The following is a 25,200-nucleotide window of genomic DNA, read 5'->3' on the forward strand; positions in this document are numbered from 1 at the left end:
CTAAATAAAACCTTACCTGAATGGGCAGGAGAATCTAAATAAAACCTTACCTGAATGGGCAGGAGAATCTACATAGCTGGGGAAGCTTCACTCAGCCGGGGAGAGAAGTCAGAGGAGAGAAATTAGCCAGGGAAGCCAGGTCCTGGACGCTGTTAAGGCTAACATGAGTTAAGTGAAGACAGCACAGGCAGCATTTAAGCTAGAGCCGATGATGATGGCAAGAATGAATCAGGACCAAGACGATCAAGACCAGGACTGACCGACTTCTCAACGAGCTGCTTTTAGAGAAGTCTCTGATCCATCTGCTCACAGAGGAATGCAAAGTGATCCTGTGAGTGCCTGCACGGTGCTGTGCTTTCATCCACTTTAACATCCATGGGCAACAGACAGGATTTTCCCACCTTTAGACACAGGTTAACTAAACTAGTAAAGATACAGTAAACAAGTCCAACTGACTTTAAAGCCTGTGCAGGAGGCATGCCCTTCCTGGGTCTTTAATCCAATGCCTGCCATTGGCTCACTGACCCTTCTCAGAATGGCATGCACAGGCAAACTGGAGCACTGTGGCCAAAGTAATCCTTATCTAACCAGGTCAGAGTCTGAACAGTTAAGTGTTTTCCCCACTTCTCCCACATCACCATTCTAATAGAAACTTCCAGGTATCAAAAGTTGTGTTTCCATATACCAAAAACAAGGTACCAGGAACAGAAGAAAACAGTCTAATTTACAACTGTATAAGGAGAATAAAACACCTAGGAACAAATTTAACCAGGCGGTGAGACCTGTATTTTTAAGGAATTTGAAGACAACATAATTAAATGGGAAAATATACCTTGCTCATTGATTTGAAGAATTAACATTGTTAAAATGTTCATACCACCCCAGGCAATGTACAATCAATCCCTATCAAAATACCCATGGCATGTTTCACAGAACTAGAACAAAGAATCCTAAAATTTGTATGGAACCACAAAAGACCCAAATAGCCAAAACAACCTTCAGAAAGAACAAAGCTGGAGGGATCATACTCCCTGCTTTCAAAATATACTAGCCCAGAAATAACCATGTATATATGGTCAATTAATCTATGGCAAGAGAAGAGAATATACAATGGAGAAAAGACAATTTCTTCAATAAAGATATTGGGCTCAGCATATCTTTATTACTCAAAATAGGAACCAGTAAAATCAACACATTTTTGCCAATGAGAAATGTTTGTTTATTCCTGTAACATAAAAAATTTGTGCTTTGGGATTCAACAAACTTTTGGGAAGCATTTTCTGCCTCCTGGTCATTGTGGAAGCATTTTCCCTGCAAAAAGTCATCAAGATGCTTGAAGAAGTGGTTGGTTAGTGGTCAGGTGAATATGGTGGATGAGACAAAACATCACAGCCCAATTTGTTCAACTTTTGAAGTGATGGCTGTATAACATGTGGTCAGGCGTTGTCCTGAAGAATTAGGCCTATTCTGTTGACCAATGCTGGCTGCAGGCCTTGCAGTTTTTGGTGCACCTCATCAATTTGCTGAGCATACTTCTCAGATGCAATGTTTTCGCCAGGATTCAGAAAGCTATAGTGAATCAGACCTGCAGCAGTCCACCAAACAGTGACCATACCCTTTTCCTGGTGCAAGTTCAGCTTTGGGAAGTGCTTTGGAGCTTCTCCTCAGTCTAACCACCGATCTGGTCATCATCAGTTCTATAAAATCCACTTTTCATTACGTATCACAATCTGAGAAATGGGTTCATTGTTGTTGTATAGCGTAAAAGACAACACTTTTAAATGACAATCTTTTTGATTTTCAGTCAGCTCATAAGGCACCTACTTATCAAGCTTTTTCATCTTTCCAATTTGCTTCAAATGCCAAATGACCTTAGAATGGTTGTTCTTTGACACCTTCTAGTATAGCTATAAGAGTATAGCTTTGATGATTGCTCTCATTTGGTCCTTGTCAACTTCTGATGGCCAGCCTCTACACTCATCTTCAAGGCTCTTGTCTCATTTGCAAAGCTTCTTGAACTACCACTGCACTGTACATTTGTTAGCAGTTTCTAGGCCAAATGCACTGTTGATGTTGAGTTGTCTCCACTGCTTTGTGACTCATTTTGAACTCAAATAAGAAAATTGCTCCAATTTGCTTTTTTTCTAACATCATTTTTACAGTCTAAAATACATATAAAATATATAGCAAGTAATGTCATTAGCAAAAAAACATAAAGCAATGCTCATTAAAATGATGTATAACATTTAAAAACGTATTCTAGTATCAAACAGCAAGATTCAACAACTCAAAACCACAATTACTTTTGTACCAACCTAATTTTTTTTTTTAAAGTGTTGGAGAGAATGAGGAGAAAAAGGAATACTTGTGCTACATTGATGGGAATGTAACTGGTGAAAAGTGAACGTTGCTCAGTCATGTCAAACTCTTTGCGACCCCATGGACTGTAGTCCATGGAATTCTCCAGGCCAGAATACCGGAGGGGGTAGCCTTTCCCTTCTCTAGGGGATCTTCCCAACCCAGGGATGGAATCCAGGTCTCCCACATTGCAGGTAGACTCTTTACCAGCTGAACCGCAATGCAAGCCCAAGAATACTGGAGTGGGTAGCCTGTGCCTTCTCCAGGGGAACTTCCTGATCCAGGAATTGAGCCAGGGTCTACCTGCATTGCAGGCGGATTCTTTACCAACACTATCAGGGAAGCCCTGTAATTGATGATGCCACTATAGAAAACACTAGAAGTTAAAAAATAGAACTACCATTATGATCCAGCAATCCTACTTCTGGGTACTTATCTGAAGAAAACAAAAACATTAAACTTGAAAATATGTATGCACCCCAATGTTCACTAACGCATTATTTACAATAACCGAGATACAGAACCTAAGTGCCTATCGACAGATAATGGAAAAAGAAGTGACATACACGTACAATGTAAATGTACAATACTGACAAATTCAGCCATAAGGAAGAATAAAGTCTTGTCATTTATGACAACACGGAAGACTCTAAAGGGTATTTTGCTAAGTGAAATAAGACAGAGAAATACAACTATTCTATCATTTCACTTATACGTGGAATCTAAAAAATAAAACAGAAAATGACTCACAGATGCAGCAAACAAACCAGTGGCTGCCAGAGGAAAAAGGGGTGGGTGGGTTGGGAGTCAGGCAAAATCAGTGAAGGGGATTAAGAAGTAAAGACTTCTAGTTATAAAAGAAATTTAAGTCACTGGGATGTAATATGCAGCGTAGGAAATATAGTCAATAATATTGTAATAACTGTGGTGATAAACAGCAACTAGTTAACAAGGTGACCATCTGAAATGTATAAAGTATTGAATCACTATGATGCACACATGAAACTAATACAATACTCTGTCAATTACATTTCAATTAAAAAAAAAAACAATGGAATCACTGTGTAATAAATGACACTCTTAATCACGATTGCAAATTACCAACGTTACACTGTATTCAAAACATTTTAAGTAATAAAGTACTTAATATACATTTGAAATATAGTACTCAAAAAGATTAAGCTTTTGTCAGCTGAAAGATTTCCTCACATGTCTTGCCGAGCCTCGTTCTTCAACAGTGCAGAATAGGCCCCTTCTATAGAAGAAACAGAGATATGCAAGCACAAACAACTGTAATGGTTTACGGTAATTAAGAAGGAAGCTTGAATCTCTGGCTGAAAAATGAAAATAATTACAAGTGTATCTATACAGAAAATATAAGAGCTTAACATCAATTAGCTGCTGTCAAAATAAATAGTTAAGGAAACGAAATATAAAAATGCTTAATAGTGGGGCACAAAGAGGGAGGACAAATCAAGAGAATGAACGAAGGAAGGCGAGATGTAAATATCAGAAGTGTTTTTACAAATAGGGATTCAGATCAGAGAAAACAAACACAAATTTGTCTGGGATATGACCAATGAGGCAATAGAAAGCAACCAAAAGTCAGTTATAAATCAAAAATGACAACCAAAATCCCAGGGAGTCTTAAATTATTTAATCCAGACATTATCTAACCCCTCAGAATTGCTTCCTGCTAAATATGTTCTTCATCTTTCTCCATTAGAATGAAATGCAAAACAAACACATTACTGGTTGAAGAGAGTGTTTCAGAGCTAATTCACCCTTTGAAGGTCAGGATCAGCAGTATTGTGTTCACATAATACATTTCTTAATATGGAAAAATAACACTGCAAAGAAGAAATTAAAGTAAACTTTATTTTGAAACAATCAGCCAAATTTCAAACTTCAAATAAATGGATCTTAAAATATTCACGAACTTCAGACTGTCCATATTCTAACCTAATGGTTACCAAAAGGGACAAAGCTGGCAAGTCTCAACAGAAACACCCTTCCCATGTTTTCAATATTGTAAGTACATTAAATTTCTCGAAAGACTATTACAGAATTCTACTTCTTAGAAAAATGTTTTAAATGATCCAATCTTCCTTGCTGATTCACAAATAAGAACACTCAGACCACAGCAACCTTCCCAGGTCTCCCCATTCTCAGAAGATGTCCTGTCCACTACTCTGCAGCCTTGGCAGTACTGGAATCATGAGTGAGCCCTTTTCGTTGCTACCATTAAACTGATTGTCACAACCATTTGTATCATCTGGACAAACTCTGTTTGAAATCAGTTACCAACTTCTGCCCTCCCAGAAACCTAAACATGAAAAACAATTTATGAAGAAAGAAATTAAGATCTATGAAAAAATTACGTTAAGGATATATGTTAAGGTCTACCAGAAAGACTGCATTCTAATTCACTTATACTTGACTAAAAATTTGTTAGTCTAGTGAGACCTCCTAATACTGAAATTAAAATGTTAGAGAAAATGTTCTACACAGATAGATACATATACTATTAACACAGTTATAAGCTGATTATTAATAAGCAAGTATATACAATAAAATATCATGAGCCCAATGTTGATTTTCACCAAAAAACAGTAATGTGAAGATTCAAATCATGATTTTCTGATTAAAAGACTTTTTTTCTTTTTAGAAAAGGGGGATAAAAATGTAGGAACAGACATCCAGGTAAATTATAAGTAACTAAAACAGAACTGTAGAAAGCAAAAGAATTTTAACACCTATGGTGACACATTTAGACCAGGTAAACTATTTTCACTATAATAAAACCAAAATAAATTATTTGACAGTATTATCTGCTTACTAAACAAATGCAAATATTTTTGCTGGTGGCAAGTGTGGATTTTTTTTCATCAAAGAATATTAAAAGCGACAGACATGATACCACTTGTAGATGTAACCAACAGTTCTGATATTGTCTCATAAATCTTTGACATCTGATAGCATGAATAGTGACTTCCCAGGTGGTGCTAGGGGTAAACAATTTGCCTACATGAGATGCAAGAGATGCAGGTTCTATCCTTGGGTCCGGAAGACCCCCTGGAGGAGGAAAATGGCAACCAACTCCAGTATTCTTGAGAGGCGAATCCCATGGACAGAGGAGCCTGGTGGGCACAGTCCATGGCGTTGCAAAGAGCAGGACATGACTGAGCATCTGAGCACAATGTGAATAGAAAGACATGATGAATCAACACATATGCTAGTTTTAAAAAGAAAAATTCTCTAAAGCAGTCTCAGCACTCAGTATGTGAATGTAAATGGTAAATACAGAATGAATTCCTACTCTGGCAAAGAATATATATATATTTTTTAATTCAAGGGAAAAAACTATATGAATGAGTCTGCTGCTGTTGCTGCTGCTAAGTCACTTCAGTAGTGTCCGACTCTGTGTGACCCCATAGACGGCAGCCCACCAGGCTCCTCTATCCCTGGGATTCTCCAGGCAAGAACACTGGAGTGGGTTGCCATTTCCTTCTCCAATGCATCAAAGTGAAAAGTAAAAGGGAAGTCACTCAGTCGTGTCCGACTCTTCGCGACCCCATGGACTGCAGCCTACCAGGCTCCTCTGTCCATGGGATTTTCCAGGCAAGAGTACTGGAGTGGGGTGCCATCACCTTCTCCCATGAATGAGTCTACCTATTTGTAAAAATGTGACTGATGAAAACAGTGCAATCACAGGTTATCACACTGTGTGAGTTCAGTTGTCAAGAGGGAGCAACTCAAAGGACATCACACAATCTATAAACCAGCTGGAAGGAGCCATCCAGACTTTGCCCTGCCGAACCCTTTCTGGGCGATAATTAGACAAGTCCTCATAGATGATATACTGTGTGCAGAAGCGCTGATCAGAATCAGGTTTGGCATGGTACGCAACTGTATTGATGGTTTGAGTCACGTCACTGTCTGGCTTGGGCTTTCTAATGAGGATCTGGCCCCCACCGGCAGCAACAAGCTTAATAAGGTTGTCCTTTGGATGGTGTTTGAAGGTTCCCCCCAAATAGAAGTAACATCCATCAAACAGCTTTGGCAACTGAAAAAAAACAAACAAAAAGAGCTCATTAAAAGCAGAAAAAAATATTTTAAAACACTGCACATGAAAAAAGGGAAATAAAAGTCATAAGCAGTTAAGAAGCTATTTAATGAGGTGCAAGGACAAGACACACTTCAAGAACTCTCTGGGTTAAGTAACTCTTTGGGTTAAGAAAAATGCTCATGAAAATAAAGGTTTCCTATAATTTTTTTCTCCTGAAGACTCTGGTCCTTTTCACTCTTCTCACATTTTAGGTGTGTTATGAATGTGTGTGTATATGTGTGTTTGGTACACATACACGTTTAAAATCTGTTCCTCAAACTTCTTGTATCAGAATCTTTATTCATATTTGTTAGGACTTAAAGCCTCAAGAATTCCTTCCTACTGTATCTAAAATATGCTTTGCATATACCAAGCTAAACTTCACTGTAAGTGTGACAGCTTGTCCATGGATCTTTCCAACTCTGCCCATCCACATTCAGGTCCCTATATACTACCAACCCAGGTTCCCCCAGGGCAGCACGTGGGAGGGTGGCCTCCAGGGTTCTAGAAACATTTTCCTTACAGCACAACACATTAGAAAGCCACGGTCAGAGAGCCACTTAGCTATAAACACATTTCTGTGTGCTTTACAAAAAAAGCTTCACAAGTCCCTTCTACAAAAATTCTTCAACATTTTTAATACACTTGTTTGTCAACAGAAAAATGGAATTTTGTCCATTAAAATCTCAATATGTGGTAATAAAGACATGGTTAACTAAACCTGAGCAGCAGCTCTGTCTTCTCTCAAACTACTTGTATCTAAGACTCCTCAGGTTCTGAAAGGTTTATGGTAATGTTTGAAATGCCCAAAATGCAGAACCCGTATGAAATTATTACCTTCTGGATTTTACTGCTCATTGTTATCATCTCTCAGAATCAAGCACTCGAAATGAGCACAATTAAAATTTTAACCAGGTGTTTCCCTGGTGGCTCAGTGGTAAAGAATCCGTCTGCCAGGGCAGGAGACATGGGTTCAATCGCTGATTGGGAAAGATCCCACACGCTGTGGAGCAAATAAGCCAGAGTGCCACAACTATTGAGCCTGGGCTCTGGAGCCCGGGAACAGCAACTACCAAACCCCGCATGCCATAGAGCCTGTGGTCCACACAAGAGAAGCCACCACAATGAGAAGCTGGAGCACAACTACAGAGTGTAGCCCCTGCTGGCTGCAACTAGAGAAAAACCTGCATAATAATGAAGAGCCAACACAGCCAATAAATAAATAATTACAAAAATTTTTAATCAGTCACCTGTACTTGTTAAAAGGGCAGAAGTTTTTCCTGATGGTAATAACAGTATTAATTTATGATAAGAACAATGAAAGTAGAATCAAAAGGAAAATACCAGCTGTTCTCTGTTGAGCCTGCTTTTCTGTGGTCCTTCAGGAATTTCATACTTTTCTTCCTGTTCACATTCTTTGCTTTGTAGACATGCTTTCACCCCTGGCAAAAACCAAGGATAAAAGCAAAATAAATATCAAGTGAAAACTATTTCTTTCACAGTGAAATGAAGCCATTTACCTAAGCGATTTTTCTTCTTCATGGTTAAGTATTGCTCTGAAACAGAAAAAGAAACCTAACTTATGCCAAAACAAAAGGGAGTAAAACTGATCTTTCCTTCAGCAGACTAGCAATGAGGCAGTACTGAATACAAATTTGAGTTTTCTTTCTAAAAAACCTAACTCAATACATTATTCCACATACAAAGTAAAAATCTAAATTTTAGTTTATGGCCATGATCAAAATTAGAGTGAATAAAAAGTCCCACGTTAAGTTCAGCTCACAATGATCTGACTTTGAGATCTAACCATCTGCCCCACTCATCCTGGCAATCCCATGTCTAACCTCCTGTTAGACTATAAGTGATCTGATGTACAGGGGCTCTACAGCACTTGTTAAAGTAAACAGTAAAGCAGAGTCTGACATGTTTGGAATCGACAGGTACACACTGCAGTCACCAAGGGATGACTGGTGAGTATTTCAAATGCCTTAGAGCCACTTCAAGGAAATCAGTCCTGAATGTTCATTGGAAGAGGACTGATGCTGAAGCTGAAACTCCAATACTTTGGCCACCTGATGTGAAGAACTGACTCACTGGAAAAGACCCTGATGCTGGGAAAGATTGAAGGCAGGGGAAGAAGGGGATGACAGAGAATGAGATGGTTGGATGGCATCACTGACTCGATGGACATGAGTTTAGGCAAGCCTCAGGAGTTGGTGATGGACAGGGAAGCCTGAAATGCTGCAGTCCATGGGGTCACAAAGAGTCAGACACGACTGAGCAACTGAACTGAACTGAACTGACAGCTGCTTCAGTTGAGATGTTCCAAGATATTATATAGTATAACAAAAGTCAGAATATTTTAATGACTGAATACTCCATCTCTTCAAAAGCATAGCTTTGTCAAGGGACTGAATTTTTCTTAACTTGGAGCTATGAATGTACATTACAATTCAGTGCTCAGTGCTGGCATAGCTGTACTTCTCTATCACGTGATTCTTAATTTTCTGCTAGTTTTGCCTGTGTTTTGAGGTCCCCTTCCCCCAATGTTTTCAATGCAAGAATTCTATTTAGCTAAGTCTGCTATGCTGAATCCTATTCTGATCAATAACTTATAAATATGATAGTTTTATAAAAACTGTTTTTTTGTATGTACTTAAAAACTTTATTTTAAAAATATAATTTTAATAACCACTCACAGGGTATGAAAAACTATCTTTCCAATGAAGCTAATACTAAACTATCAATTTTACCATTTATTAAAAATGAATGTAAAAATAAAAATTATGACTAGGTCAAAATCATACCAGAAACACTGACAGTGTGCTTACATGATATCCTATATTAAATATCAATACAAAAAACATTACCAATATAACCAAATAACTGACTTACCTCAGACTTATTATTTCACATATAAATTATTCCTTTTACTTTATGTCACTTAAATATGTAGCCCCCTTCTCCTAATGATATTTGCAGAGCATTTATTTATACTGGTTTCTTTAGATGAACTGTACATGCCAGTACATAAAGCCAAGAACTGAACATTGAATACCCCTATGATATCTAACTGTAACAAGTAAACAGCTAATGTATAACTACAGAAATAAATAAATACACTGTGCCTATGCTGGCTGCTTACCCACCTTATGGGTTTATGTGATTGGTTATTTAAACTATCAAAAAATCATACTAAAATTATTTTAATTGACCCAAGGGATATGCCAGCATTAGTCAATTAACAGAATATAGCCTTAACAGATAGCAGAATGAGACAAGCACGGCATCAAGAGAAATGAGACGGCAGACACCAAGAGGGCAGCTTTTTCAGTGTAAATATGCCTCAAATCATAAAACTTCCAGCTTTATCGTAATTGGTCAGTAAATTTCTGTAAAGGTAGTCAGAAAAATCCAAGGCTCTAATTACAATTGTTGAGCTAAATGAAGAATGCATTCCTCTGATATTCTCTTACTACAAAAAGAAACATTTTGCCAACTCTCTCTACCACTTAATATCAACTAAAGAAGGAGACTATAGTCTCCCCCCCGCCCCCCCCCCCCGCCCCGCTGAAAACTAAGGAACAGTTTCCAGTTCTATGATAACATGATAGAATTATTGCTGCACAGAAAACATGGAGAAGTTTTTGAAGCCTGGGTGAGAATAATGCCTACAAGAGCCTTTCAAATGATGTAACCATGTTGGGTATCTCATGTTAAGTGGGAGGAAGTTATAGAGACTGCAATCATAATATGCACATCTTACTCAAAGACACAGAAATTAAATGATTATGATGAACTAAATCACATAAATTGTACCTGTTTTGGACTAAAGACTGCCAATTTGAAACTCCTGATGCTTCATCTAATCAAATTCTTCATTTCACAGGTAAAGGAAAGTTAAATTCTTTAAGTGACATAAGTGAGAAAAAAATTCAGATATCTTCCAACTCCTAGATCAGTTTTTTCCTATCTTTATTTTATTTAAAAAAATAAAGCATCTTAGGAAATGCCAGGTACTCTCTACTCAGATTTAATATATTGTAGCTCTCTTAAAATAAATGACCTAATGACTAAACAGATGACTAAATAGGAGGATCCTTATTTTTAAGAGATTAGCCAAAAAGTGTATCAAAATGTCAAAAAGTGCTGACTACCTGGGAGATTGGGAGCAGAGAGAATAATGCATTTGGCTTTGTCTTTAGTGAATTCAATGAGTTTGTTTAATTTGAAACCAAAGCTGCCACTCTCTCATCTGTACCCTTTGAGTTTCAGAATAGTAATACTTGTCAGTAGACATTTATAATTACACTTCATATCAACTTCCTAGTTGACTTCTTTTGCAATAAACCAATTGAACAGATTTACTACAACATGAAAAGAATACTTTAAACTTTCAGTAACTTAAATGGTGATATTTATCTAATCCAATTTCATTTATCCAAAGCAATGAAATGGATGAATCTACAAGCCAAAATACTATTTAAAGTTACTACTTTAACAAACCTAAATAGATAATCATTAAGGTAGTTATTATTAAGATTAAGATAATTATTAATAATTACTCAATACTATAGTTTTAATTACTCAATACTATAGTTAACCAAACTGCAGCAAGAATTATTAAATCTATTTTCTGTATTAAACAATCAGAACTTTCAAAATATTCTTAGTCATAAACTCATCTAAAGTAATAATATATATTGTAATCATTAATCTCTATAAAGACTTTAAAACAGGCCATTTTCACCAACTTAATATTTCCTTACTGTACAGCAGAGAGACAATACTTAATATCCTATGATAAACCACAATTCAAAAGAATATTTTTAGAAAGGATGCATATATACATATAACTGAATTACTTTGCTGTAAAGCAGTAATTAGCACAGTATAAACCAATTATACTGCAATAAAAACTTTCTAAAACTGAAACAAATTACATTTTATATTTGTACTTAATAAAGTCCATATTATTTCATCATCTGCAATAGTTCAGCAGAAATAAAAATATATGCAAGATCACTGCTTAACTTTCTCAGCTAAATAGGAGGATCTGAATTCAAACTGAAATGACTTTACATGAGTAACTTAATATTGCTTATATAAACAGATTTCTGAATATGCCAGAAAGATACATACTTTAAAATGTGCCAAGCCACTACCCTTGTAAAATGTATGCTTTATAACATCTTTACTTGTCACATGTTGTATTTTAAGATTGTGACCAAAGCTATCATTCTGCAGAGACATAGAAATGAACTAGCTATCTTATTAAAAGGAAGAGATTCTTTTCAATTCAGATGTATTCTTGATCATGTCTACCATTTCAGGTAAGCTTTCCTTGTGCCCTGATTTTATTACTTTTTGATATAGAGGTAAGCAGCCCAATTCCCAAACTACTGCTTAACTCAAAGTCATTAACTCTAACTCATTAAGGCAGCTCCGGCTACCTAAGCAACGTCTGGAACCTGCATACTAATGCAGCTTATGAATTCTGGGATATGATTTTTTTAAAAAAAGAGTCTTATACCATCCAGAAATGTACTTCTTTATTCTAAATCTCCAGTAACCACTCTTGCCTCCTACTTCATAAAACCATACAAATCTATGGGTGTGTATTTTCATTTTAGCTACATGAACCACTGATGATGTTCATTAATTTCTATTAAGCTTAGTCACTTTTCCTAGTTTTAGAAGGAAAAAAAGGATTACACAAATGGGAGTAGGTTCCTGAATCCACAGCTATAGAATTCAATGAAGACAGAATAAAGCTTTAAAATGGAAATCTGTCAAATGCTCCAAATTCCAAATGTCCAAAGGGGAAATGATCCCTCGATGAAGCCACAGAACGTGCTCACTCTCTTCAAAAGCCAGAGCAATAAACAAACTCTTATTTTAAAGAACTGTTATTCTTCTGGAGCCAGTGGCTATTTGCATTGACAATTAGAATTAAATATTACTCTCAGCCAACGCTAAATGGTATCCTAAAAAAAAAATAAAAATACAGAATCAAAAATTTTATGTCAAAATCAAAAATCCTAATAAATATGTCATTAGATCCAAACTAGGCACTAATATAACTCAAGAAAACTGCATATTAGTAAATTTCCTTTCTATGAACACCCAAGTTGTAAAAACAAAACAAAAAATTATTTTTTAGGTTCTTTTCTAGTGGGCTTTTTAGTCAAATAGGCTATCATATCACTAAATTTTAGACAAAAGGAAATTGTTTTTAAGAGGAAACTTTCTACAACAATGACAAAAATGGGAAAACAAGTTTTATTCTTACTGTTACTTTTAAAAAATTGGATGGCAAGTAAAAGCTAAAACCAATATTATGAAATTCCACAGTGAGGATGGAAGGCCAATAAAATGAAGGCTGAAAACATAAAAGGTAAATGCTCCTCTCATGCCATCATAGACATTTGAATTTAGAAATTAACTGTCACAAATCACTAGATTTTGCATTTTCATATAAATATCATTGAACAATTGTTTATTTTTGGCTACATTTTAAGCCAATATTCTAATTATAAGCATATTTATACATAAAAATGTTTCTTCATAAGACAGTGTGCTAAGTTTATTTATTTTACTTAATGCATACTGAGAAGCAGGTCAACTTCTATCACAAAAATATATTACTGTATCATAAAATTTGCTTAGGCAAAATTTGGTATCAATTCTAAATCCTTGTATTATGAATAATAATATTAAAACAACCCTTCTTTTTATAAATGTGGTTAACAAACAAAGTCATTCTAATGGCCAAAAGTTTTCCTAATAAAATACTTTAAAAACTCATACTTGGTGCTCTTTTCTCATCATATTTTTAACACAAATTATTTATGTAAGATTTCTATGTTCATTGGACAATAATCATATTAAAATGTATCTGGCTAGATCTACGTAACAGGTATAAACAATTCACTGTATCAGATTCAAGCAATATACACACATAGGTTCTAATTTCCCTGATTAAGAATGAAACCATTAACTCCTCAATAAATTTTGAGAAAAGATCAAAAAGAAGATCTAATTGTTATTAGAATTTAAGAATTTAAATTTCTTCCTAAAACATTTAAGAGACATATATTGATGTTAAAACTGTTATAAACAGACCTCTACCTAATCTAATCCATGACTGTTTACTTCTTTCGCCTGTACATACTCACACATTTATGTAATATTGATAGAAAAGACATAAATGTTTTATGCTCTTTAAAAAGTTTAAACAAATTTGTTTTTCATATTTCAGACCTAAGTTATCATATAAAAATATAAATTTTTTTCAGAAAATATCTTTAAGTATTTCAGAATTTTCTTAATTCTCTGAGATTCCATTTATTCCCCCTATTTCTTGTTTTAAGAAATAACAATAGAAATCAGTTTTTTTTCCTTCTCTATTACTTGCTTGGGGTATATCTCAGAAATAGGACTATTATTATATTAACAGATGTTATTATTTTTTTTCTTAGACAATCTTTGGTAAAAGATTTCTGTAAGCATGAAGTTGGCTAACTAATCTTAGTTGATAGAAATGCTTTGGTATATTTATTTTTTGATAATTAGCAAAATATGAATAAAATTTTTCTTTATTTTAAAAATTTCACAGCACTCTCAATATCCATTTAAAGAAAGTTTTAATTGAAAAGTATGTTCATTAATCTGATTATGAAGTTATTTATAAAATGATGTAGTGATTGCCTTTTAGGTTCCATCTTCCACATCTAAAACTAAAACAAAGCAATACTGTATCTGGCCCTTCCTTTCCTCACAGATAAAAGTCCAGAGTAAAATGTTTGGCACATTCCCACACCAATTTCCTTAGGTGCTAAGGTCTTTCAAAACTTCTACATTTTATTTCAACTCAGGTGATAGTGAGAAAGAGGAAGAGATTATGAAAGAAAAGATGACAGCCATCTGCTCTCCCCTCCACAATGAGATGAGAAGTGAAGAGGCAAAATTCAATTTTTTTCAAAAAAAAAAAAAAAGGTTTGACTAGAGGAGATTTGAAAGAACAGTTCAGTAAAACACATCTCTTTCTGAAGGTTAGTTTACACCTTTAGGATGTAGTTCCATCTTCTTCATTCTCTATGAGATGAATACAATTTATACATCTTCTATTTTTCATTCTAGCCACTTCTTTAATTACCAAAATCACCCTGTACAGGGATGGTTAGTAGTTTCCTGTGAGGAATTGTCACCAAAACTAGGACGAAAGTAGAATCTGAGGCACAAACTCAAATCTTGACAAAGGAATTTTCCTATCTATACCTCCTGTTTCTACAAAATAAATACCATCCAATAAAATATCTGTAAAATAAACATGATGAGAAAGAATGCCTGGTACAATAGCATAATTATGGCCTATTCTTAGAATGTTCATGCACAGTTCATTAACTATGACACTGTAAGATGCTCCATATATATAAAATAGAAAAATAAGAGATATTAACCAGTTAAGAGAAAAATACATTTAAACAGAAAACCTCCAGTTAAATTTGGATCCAAGGAATCCAGACTGTTTTATATTTTTGTTAATTTATTTAAATTTGTTTAATTTTTAAAGTAAGTCAATTCCCTACAGAGAAAGTTTACATGAAACTTCCTTTTCAGTCTACTTGGTTTATAGAAAATACTGAAAAAGCTAATACTAAACATTCTACAGAGTTCAGCCAGTAAAGATTTTGTCTTTCAGGCAAGTCAGTGAATATCTCAAACACAAAATCTAGTTTTAATAACTCATAGATCTTTGTGATTAGTTTTGAAAGCTTTGGCCCACCATATCATTCCTTAATATAGATGATTTTCAACTAATTTTAAATAGCTCTCAACATGTTTTTAAAAATCACACTAAGTTGCCTGACATTAAGAACAACACAAAACAACAGAAAAATATATTAGGAAAGAAAGTGTTCTTGCAACTATTTCTTGCAACTAAACCCAGCAACTATTTAAATTCATTGTCTCCAACCCTGAACCTATTCCTGTTTGTACTTTGAATTAGAAAATATGGGGATATGAAGTTCAGTAAGAGATTCCATCCACCTTTTATCCTAAAAGAACCATTGATATTAGAGTCTGTTATTCACTACTGTGACAATCACCAAATGGCACACTATTAAGCCAGCTTGAGTCCATTAGTGATTCTATAAAAATGACATGGCCAAGCCATTAAAGTGACAAAACTTCCATTTCTTAAGAAGGCAGATTTTATGGAAATGAATCATGTAGTCTCTATATGTAACATGATGCAAGTTCAGCAAATTCACAACTAGACTTACAGGGTTAAGTGGTAAGTGCCTTAATATTTAAAATTTCACACAGCTTCTTTATTACTGAGATTCTTGTTACTATGAAAATCCATTTCTTTCTATAACCACTGGCAAGCTTTCTGGCAAAAGTTCAGTACAAAAACATCTATAATCATGGAAACATTTTAGGTCAATTTTTAAAATACTGAGACCCAATAAGACTTGATACAGGTCTGAAAGGGAAACAAAGGACCAAAAATAAGGGACTAGAGAAAAAACTTTTTTCCTACATAAGTGGCCAATCAGTCCAACTCATTCTCATACTTTTTAGCTTGGCTGACTGGCAGAGTGGAGTAACAGGCACAGACTAGAACAGACAAGAGTGGCACCACAGTTATATATGTCACAGACCAAATCAGTGGAGACAACCATCAGAAGAAAAGTGGTAGCTGTACTTCACTGAGATGAATACCAACTGCTAAAAGAAAACTTCTTACCAATCAAGTTAATTTAAAACAACAGATTAAATTAGTAATATAATTAAGGCTTTGATTCAATCAAGCAACTCTACCATAAAACCTTGAAAGTACAAACCTATAAAACAAAAGATTTTTCAAAACTAACTCTAACCCATCATTTGCTTCTTACAAAGAAAGTTTCATTAAAAACCTCACTATTCTTTAATTTTTAAATTTGAAATAATTATATATTCACAGGTGATTGCAAAGATATGCACAGGAAAGCATCATGCACTCTTTTTCTAGTATCCAGTGTTAATATCTTACACAACAATAGCACAATTATCAGCACCAAGAATTTGACATTGATACAGTCCGAAGAACTGATTCAGATTTCACCAGTTATACACTCACCATTTGTGTGTGTGTGCACACACAGACCTGACATTTAATCATATACATAGACTACGTAACACAACCACCTCTAAGATCAAGATATTCTACTGTATCATGACAGGACTTCGCAGGTCCCTCTTTAACAGACACTTTTCTTTTTACAAACAATCAGTTAGCAAAAAGGTCATTTCATTGTCCTATTTTAGTTGTCATATCAAAAGCAGAAGATACTTTAGTGATTGAGGAGTAGAAAATAACCTTGTACAAACTTTCTTTTTATTTTGTTAAGTCCTAGGTAAAACAAACAGGTGAGAGCTGGGAAGGTGAGAGGCAGCAGCAAAGGTGAAGGTGGTTGACTGCTAACTGGAAAGGAGTAACAGGAACACATTTTCATCAGAGGTTTTGAGAATTGCTAGTGTAATTGCCCCCAGTCAGGTGGTACAATTGCCTGGAGGATCCCAGGGACACGGGAGCCTGGCGGGCTGCCGTCTATGGGGTCGCACAGAGTCGGACACGACTGAAGCGACTTAGCAGCAGCAGCAGGTGGTACAAGGCAGTCTCAATTTCCAAAGACCTTCCTAAAACAAACTATAGTAGCAGAGACAGCTAAAGAGAGTTATGCAGGTAAGTTTTTAGACATCACAAGGAAAAGCAATAAACTAATTTCATTTAATAGTCATATTTAAAACAAGCATTTATTGAGTTAAATGTATCATACATTGGTAATATGGACTTCCCAGATAACTCAGTGGTCGAGAATTCATCTGCCAAGCAGGAGATGCGGGTTTGATTCCTGGATCAGGAAGATGACCCGGAGAAGGAAATAGCAACCAACTCCAGTACTCTGGTCTGGAAAATCCCACTGACAGAGGAGCCTGTCTGGCTACAGTCCATGGGGCCACAAAGAGTCTGACATGACTGAGCGACTAAACAACAACAACAACAATAATGGTAACACAGATTGCTTAAGCTTACAGGTCTATTACAGGATCCATTTACTCTGGATTAAAATAGTTGGTATTACAGAAGATTTTGAAATGAGAACATACTTGTATACTTTTACCAAGAACACCTAAATGATACCATTAATATGAAAAGCTTTTTCAAAATGTAGGGACTAAACAGAGGTAAAAAACATTAGCATAAGGTCCTTAAATAATTACTGGCAATACTGCAATTAAAAAATGAAATTAGTCTACTTAATTCCCTTTGTAATTCTCCCAAATCCAGTACTTACATTCAAATTTTAGGATCCAGCATCCACTGAGAATTCCAAGCATACATTTCAGGGTGCTTTGAACTGTATCACCAGGAACAATGACATGAGTTACTACAATACAAAAAAAGCAGTAAGAGAAACAGAAATATAAACCAAAACAATTATTTAACTAGTCCACTTACATCTGAATTTTCTTCAAAGGCAACAATTTTTATACTTCGGTAAAGACTTCTTTATTTAGTTTCATTCTCTATCATGGCTACCAACATGAAAAATTAGATCATAAATCATAAATCTTAATGCCACACAGAGTGTATGTGTATGCTCACTCGCGTCTGGGTCTTTGTGATGCTATGAACTATAGCCTCCCAGGCTCCTCTGTCCATGGGATTCTCCAGGCAATACTAGAATGGGATACCATTTCCTCCTCCAGGAGATATTCCCAACTCAGGAATCAAACCCACATCTCCTGCGTTAGCAAGTGGATTTTTTTTTAATAACTGAGCCACCTGAGAAGCCCAAAGCCACATTGGCCAAAGCGAATTTCTTTTCTATTTCCAATTACAACTAAGGAATTAAATAAAGCCATTACATTGTTTGACCATTTATCTGTCATTAGCAAACTCATAAAATTTCTCTTCTGACATATGCCCTAAAATAGGGGCAAAGCTTTAAACTTTATATTTCCTAATTAAATGAAGACTGTAAGTAATTTATAACTGCAGAAACATTTTAGAATTTATTACCAGATTCAAAGTATATAGTCAGATTCCAATGGGTAAAATGTATAAATTATCAAGGTGAGTTCTACAATGGAATTACCCATTTAAAATCTCTTCTACCAAAACTAAATAAATCAATAATCCTCACCTGTACTGTCAAACTCAGCACATTTTTTAGCCTTAAGAATCGTTACAAGCTCACTGAGCATTTTCTGTTGTTCAGAAGAAAGTCCACTGCCTATAAGTGCAAGAGGCCCATCCCGACGCTGACCAGTGTTTACCTGTCAATAGAAGAGGCGATGCCATAGTGTCAAAAACATTTAAAGGCTAGAGAAGATTAAACTGAGTTTCACTTGATATGAGCTTGGATTTCTCTACTTTATCTAGTAATTCCCAATAATTTCCATTGAACCGTCACTCAGAACCTTAAAGCTCAATGCATCTGGATAACTGTTTTTCTGTTTCTTTATCCCTTGCCCCCAGTAAAACACCATTTGGGACATCTCTCTATAGCTAGGGTGTCTCATTTCCTCGATTCTAAAGTGGATCTCTCTAGGGTTTTCTAACTTCATCCTGTTACCAGTAAGCCCCACCTTTTTATAAAATAACTCCAAATACCCACTTAAAATGATCAATTCTCTACCCCCCCAAACTAACTTATTCCAACAGAGCTAAATCCAGCCTGATGTGTTTAATTTAAACTCAGATTAAGTAAAAAATAAAAAAACACCAAGGCTTCTAGAACAGGACTAATCTCAAAAATAGAAAACACAATTTTAACAATGAAAGAATTATTTTTCAAAACCAACAAAGTAAAAACAGACAAGGGAATACTGAAGTTATTATATCAGATTTACCAACAGAAATAAGTCACTGCAGTTTATGAAAAGGAAAGTGCTCTAACAAAGATTAATATTTTTACTTTAATAGATAGAATTTACAGGAGACAAAAAAAGACAAGAAATTTAATTCCAAGAAACTGGAATGAGAGTTAGCCAAAAGCTACCTGATGAAAAAAAGCAATGATCCAGCAGATAAGAAAGTAAGGGTAAATGAGCACTACTGTATTACAAGATAAAAAGCAAGACATAATACTTTAATTTTCAAATACAACACAAAGGACCCTCCTACACGTATGAATGGGCTCTCAGAAGTTCCACAGAACATGAGTGAAACACTGCAGGTATAATTACCAGTATAGTTCAGCAACTAGATTAGAGGAAATTTATATTTAAATATTCACTTCACATATCTGAATAATGATAATTTATCTGGTCTGATGCCCTACAATATTACATGTAAATTGCTGGCTACATCTCTAAACAGACTGATCTCAATAATTCATTCACCCAAAATGCATTAAATAGGATTCTATTATATATTAAGCTAGTATGTATTCATGACATTTTAAAAAACATTTCTATACAGTTCTTTTTATGACAATATTCAGCACTTAAAGTTTCAGCTTCCTGAACTACTTTTCTCGAAGGTTCAAGTTACAGAGGTTTTACTGGACATGCTGTGCAAACACCACACACATACTGACATCACATTTCTGTCCATTTATCTTTCCTATTCACTCAGTTATAACATGAGGTAACTATGTTTAACCTAAACACTGTAAACACTCCATAGCATGAAAATAGTTCAGTCTACTTTATCAATCAATTACTATATTACAATCATGTTAAAAAACAGTATTTCAAATATTCCTGTCAGTTTACAAATGAGCATCATAAAGTAGTTCTAAATGGAACACATTACTTTTCCATTTTTATAACTCCACTTCAGCTAAATGAGTTCTCTGCACAAAATAAAAAGTGAAAATATATCAATTGTAAATATAGCATATGGTACTACTTCCATCAAGCTCAGGAAAGCACCAAAGTGGGTCAAGCATTTTTCTATCTAGTTTCTAAGTTTGAATAAAAAATAGAAACTGGCACTAATTTCTCACAATTAAGGAAAGCTATTAAAAATAAATAAACAAAATCAAGCAAAGAGCTGTCAAAGCCACATGTTTAATTTGGGGCAGGAGGTGGGAGTGTGGAGGCATTTGATTTGAGTAAGCAGAGGTCTCAGAATCAGGAGATTCAAAAGCTGTTCAGAAAATAATCCAAAGGGTCAATACTCTGTTTTTAGAGATATTAGATACTATGTACACTGGCATTAAATAAATTTATCTAAGGAATAATTTGATATGAAACTTTTTCTTAGAAAAATTAGTTACTCTGAATTTATCAAAATTAATGAGTTTATCAAAAACAGAGTTTAAAAAACTACAACAAGAGCCAGAGGGAGTGAGGAAGCATGCCACGTGTACATCTGGCTCCCTACATTTGTTCCTGGTGGAGAAAACTGCTAGCACCAAGGACTTGAAATGGGGACGTGTCTGGGGGATTCAAGAAACAGCGAGGCAGCCTATGTGGCTGAAAGAGATGAGTGAAAGGGAGACTGATGCTATTTGGCAAAGATTTTGTCTTTAGTGAGTATACACAAAGAAACAACTCTTTAAAACTTAAGGAATTGTTACCGTTCATGATCATTTCCTTAGCCAAGTATCTACCATTAAGAGAGTAGATAACCATATTCACTCACGGGCAGTATCCATGTGACATGCACAAAGTGTAGGTTTCTTACATTTAACAAAAACACAAGAGTAACTGGAAGGCTAAATTAAGAGGAAGATTGCCACTCTCAGATTCCAATAATACCATTAACATATCTTTATTTTTGACACATCTAAAATAATCCTTTTCCCATTTCTAACATAAAAGAAATACTGGCAAATGACAACTTAGTTACATTATGTTCTGCCAGCAGAATCCAAGTCCAAATGAATAGAGTAAGGATCAATATATAGTTAAGTACAATAGGACCGAATCAATACTGACCTAAAATTTTCTTAATATTCTGAATTCACTCAACTTCTAATTGATCTATTGGGGGGAAAAATTGTGTTTGGTTTTTTGTTTTTTGTTTTTTTTTCTGTGGTGGGCTAACCCTGAGCAAATCACACTACATATCAGTTTTCTCATTTATAAAACAAGGAAATTAAACTGCTGATTTCTAGGTTCTCTTCCAGGTCTATAGGTAGGGCACACTTCCAAGGCTGATGCCTGGAGCAAGGAGATTAAGAGTTTTCAAAGAATAAGGGTAACCAGCCTGTGATAGCATCTACTGTTCTTCAGTTGCTCAGTCATGTCCAGCACTTTGCGACCCCAGGGACTGACTGCAGCACGCCAGGCTTCTCTGTCCTTCATTGTCGCCTGGAATCTGCACATACCCATGTCTACTGTGGTGATGATGCCACCCAGCTCTCTTATCCTCTGCTGCCCCCTTCTCGTCTTGTCCTCAATCTTTCTCAGCATCAGGGTCTTTTCCAATGAGTTGGCTCTTTGCATCAGATGGCCAAAGTATTGCAGCTTCAGCATCAGTCCCTTCAATGAATATTCAGGGTTGATTTCCTTTCAGTTTCAGTTCAGTCGCTCAGTCATGTCTGACTCTTAGTGACTCCATGGACTGCAAACTGACTGGTTTGTTCTCCTTGTTGTCTAAGACTCTCAGTCTTCTCCAGCACCACACTTCAAAAGCATCAACTCTTCGGTGCTCAGCCTTCTTTATGGTCCAACATTCACATCTGTACATGACTACTGGAAAAACTATAGCTTTGACTAGATGGACCTTTGTTGATAAAGTGATGTCTCTGCTTTTTAATACACTGTCTAGGTTTGTCACAGCTTTTCTTCCAAGGAGCAAGTGTCTTTTAATTTCATGGCTTTAGTCACCATTTGCAGTGATTCTGGAGCCCAAGAAACGACCACCTCAAATTATAAACACCTTCAGTTACCTCCTTATCTTAAACAAACTCTGCTGCCCTTACTAGACAAGAAGCCTTCTCTGAACAGTTCTAGATCTCAGTTTACCCTTTTCTCTCATTTTCCCCCTTCTGAGCAGTTAAGATACACTGAGTCCATCACCCCGCTCTCTTTAAAGCCTCTCATCTTCACTTCATACCTCCATCCCCAACACCACTTGTAGTTCCAATCCTCTCCACTTCACATGGACACACAACAGCCTCCTCACCAGTCTTCAGTCCCAGCCCGCCCTCACTATCCCCCAGAGTCCCATTCCACTGAGGGTGCCTCACTAACTGGGGAATAAAGTCTCTGTTCCTCCACAGAGAGCTCAAGGTCTTTCACAATCTGATCCCCACCCAGGTCTTTACTTCCAATTTCTCTTTAATGCACCTCATGCTCCTCTCACACTAATTCTAGTTTCTCAAATTTCTAAGGCCCTTTATGTCTCCTTGTCTCTGAGCAGCTGTTCTTTAGATCTGGGCTCTATTTCTGCTTCGTGTACCTAATTGCAGTGGGCAATGAAAATCCATTCCTCACTCCCTCTAGACTCTAGTAAGAGTCCCAATTCTGTTCAGATCTTCAAAGATTGACCCTACCTTCAACCACAACGTATGTCAAAAGTAATTATGTGACCAGTTCTGACCAATAAGACATCAGAGGAAGTCCATTGAAGGCTTCTGGGAAAGGTTTCAGTCCTAATGCTGGACACTGTTGTATCTGGAATTGTGGCAATCACCCTACAATCACCAGGAGGGAGATTAGTGAGGACACAGCCACCACACTGAAGATAGTGAAGCAGAAGAACAGAAAGAATTTAGATCTTTGGGCAGCCTTGTAATTGCTAAGCCAAATTATAACAAGAACCGTCGTATACTAAGATTATTTAAGAGAATACACTCTTTAAGTATTTGAATGAATGTTTTCTGTTATTTGCAGCCAATATAACACAGTATTATATATCTTGCTAAAACTTGTACCTTTAAAGGCTTACTTAGACATCATGTTACCTTCTCTTCTGATCCCTCATAAAATCAGCTTCTTTCTATAAGACTCTACTATATATTTGTATGGCATCTATTACGAATTCACTGCAGTGTGTAATAATTTTTTTTACATCCATATTCCCGACTAAACTACAGGTTCCTAAGAAATAGGCATTCTTTCCACAAGGCAGCAAATGGCACCCACATCTCCTCCACTGCTAAAGTAAAAAGTGGAAGTGTTAGTCGCTCAGTGGGGTTTGACTCTTTGTGATCCTATGGACTATAACCCACAGGCTCCTCTGTCCATGGAACTCTCCAGGTAAGAATACTGGACTGTGTTGCCATTTCCTACTCCAGGGGATCTTCCTGACCTAGGGATCAAACCTGGGTCTCCCATATTGCAGGTAGATTCTTTACCATCTGAGAAAACAGTGAAGCCTAAGTCATATTAATTCTACTCTTTCTCCACACTTCGCCTATAATCTATCCAAAAGTTCTATTGGCACAAACTCAAAAATACACACCAATCTCATTACTTCTCACAGCTTCCATTGCTGTTCCCTTAATCCAGGTCATCATGGTCTCTCTCTCTTCTTTACCAAGAAAGAGTCCAAGTAATCTCCCTGCTGCCACTCTTGCTGCCGCATCATCTTCTGATTAGAAGCTGCCAGAGTGAACTTTCTAAAGTATAAATCAGATTATACCATTCCTTGCTTTACATTCTTTCAGTGGTTTTCCCATTACTCTTAGACATGCCCTGTGCCAAAGCCTTTGACTGTGTGGATCACAATAAACTGTGGAAAATTCTGAAAGAGATGGAATACGAGACCACCTGACCTGCCTCTTGAGAAACCTATATGCAGGTCAGGAAGCAACAGTTAGAACCGGACATGGAATAACAGACTGGTTCCAAATAGGAAAAGGAGTACATCAAGGCTGTATATTGTCACCCTGCTTATTTAAGTTATATGCAGAGTACATCATGAGAAACACTGGGCTGGAGGAAGCACAAGCTGGAATCAAGATTGCTGGGAGAAATTTCAATAACCTCAGGCATGCAGATGACACTACCTTTATGGCAGAAAGTGAAGAACAACTAAAGAGCCTCTTGATGAAAGTGAAAGAGGAGAGTGAAAATGTTGGCTTAACGCTCAACATTCAGAAAATGAAGATCATGGCATCTGGTCCCATTACTTCATGGGAAATAGATGGGGAAACAGTGGAAACAGTGTCAGACTTTATTTTGGGGGGCTCCAAACTCACTGCAGATGGTGACTGCAGCCATGAAATTAAAAGATGCTTACTCTTTGGAAGGAAAGTTATGACCAACCTAAATAGCATATTAAAAAGCAGAGACATTACTTTGCCAACAAAGGTCTGTCTAGTCAAGGCTATGGTTTATCCATTGGAAACATATGGATGTGTGAGTTGGACTGTGAAGAAAGCTGAATGCTGAAGAATTGATGCTTTTGAACTGTGCTGTTGGAGAAGACTGTTGAGAGTCCCTTGGACTGCAAGGAGATCCAACCAGTCCATTCTAAAGGAGATCAGTCCTGGGTGTTCACTGGAAGGACTGATGCTGAAGCTGAAACTCCAATTCTTTGGCCACCTCATGTAAAGAGCTGACCCACTGGAAAAGCCCCTGATGCTGGGAGGGATTGGGGGGAGGAGGAGAAGGGGACGACAGAGGATGAGATGGTTGGATGGGATCACCGACTCGATGGACATGGGTTTGGGTGGACTCTGGGAGTTGGTGATGGACAGGGAGGCCTGGCGTGCTGCGGTTCATGGGGTCGCAAAGAGTCGGACACGACTGAGCGACTGAACTGAACTGAG

The 25,200-nt window shown here is 36.3% G+C and overlaps 1 protein-coding gene across 1 annotated transcript in view; it reads right to left on the minus strand.

Moving 5' to 3' along the window:
• Positions 1-6,091: 6,091 nt before the first annotated feature.
• BARD1 (BRCA1 associated RING domain 1) overlaps positions 6,092-25,200 on the minus strand; it is an 87,318-nt gene continuing 68,209 nt past the window's right edge. Inside the window, exons 8-11 of the mRNA XM_052635921.1 lie at positions 18,670-18,802; positions 17,818-17,910; positions 7,811-7,908; positions 6,092-6,424 (exon numbers count right to left, since the gene is read on the minus strand). Of these exons, the coding sequence (XP_052491881.1) occupies positions 6,092-6,424; positions 7,811-7,908; positions 17,818-17,910; positions 18,670-18,802 (657 nt within the window). The remainder of the gene's footprint in view (positions 6,425-7,810; positions 7,909-17,817; positions 17,911-18,669; positions 18,803-25,200) is intronic.

Source organism: Budorcas taxicolor, chromosome 2 (assembly GCF_023091745.1).
Source record: "Budorcas taxicolor isolate Tak-1 chromosome 2, Takin1.1, whole genome shotgun sequence".
Lineage (NCBI taxonomy): Eukaryota > Metazoa > Chordata > Mammalia > Artiodactyla > Bovidae > Budorcas > Budorcas taxicolor.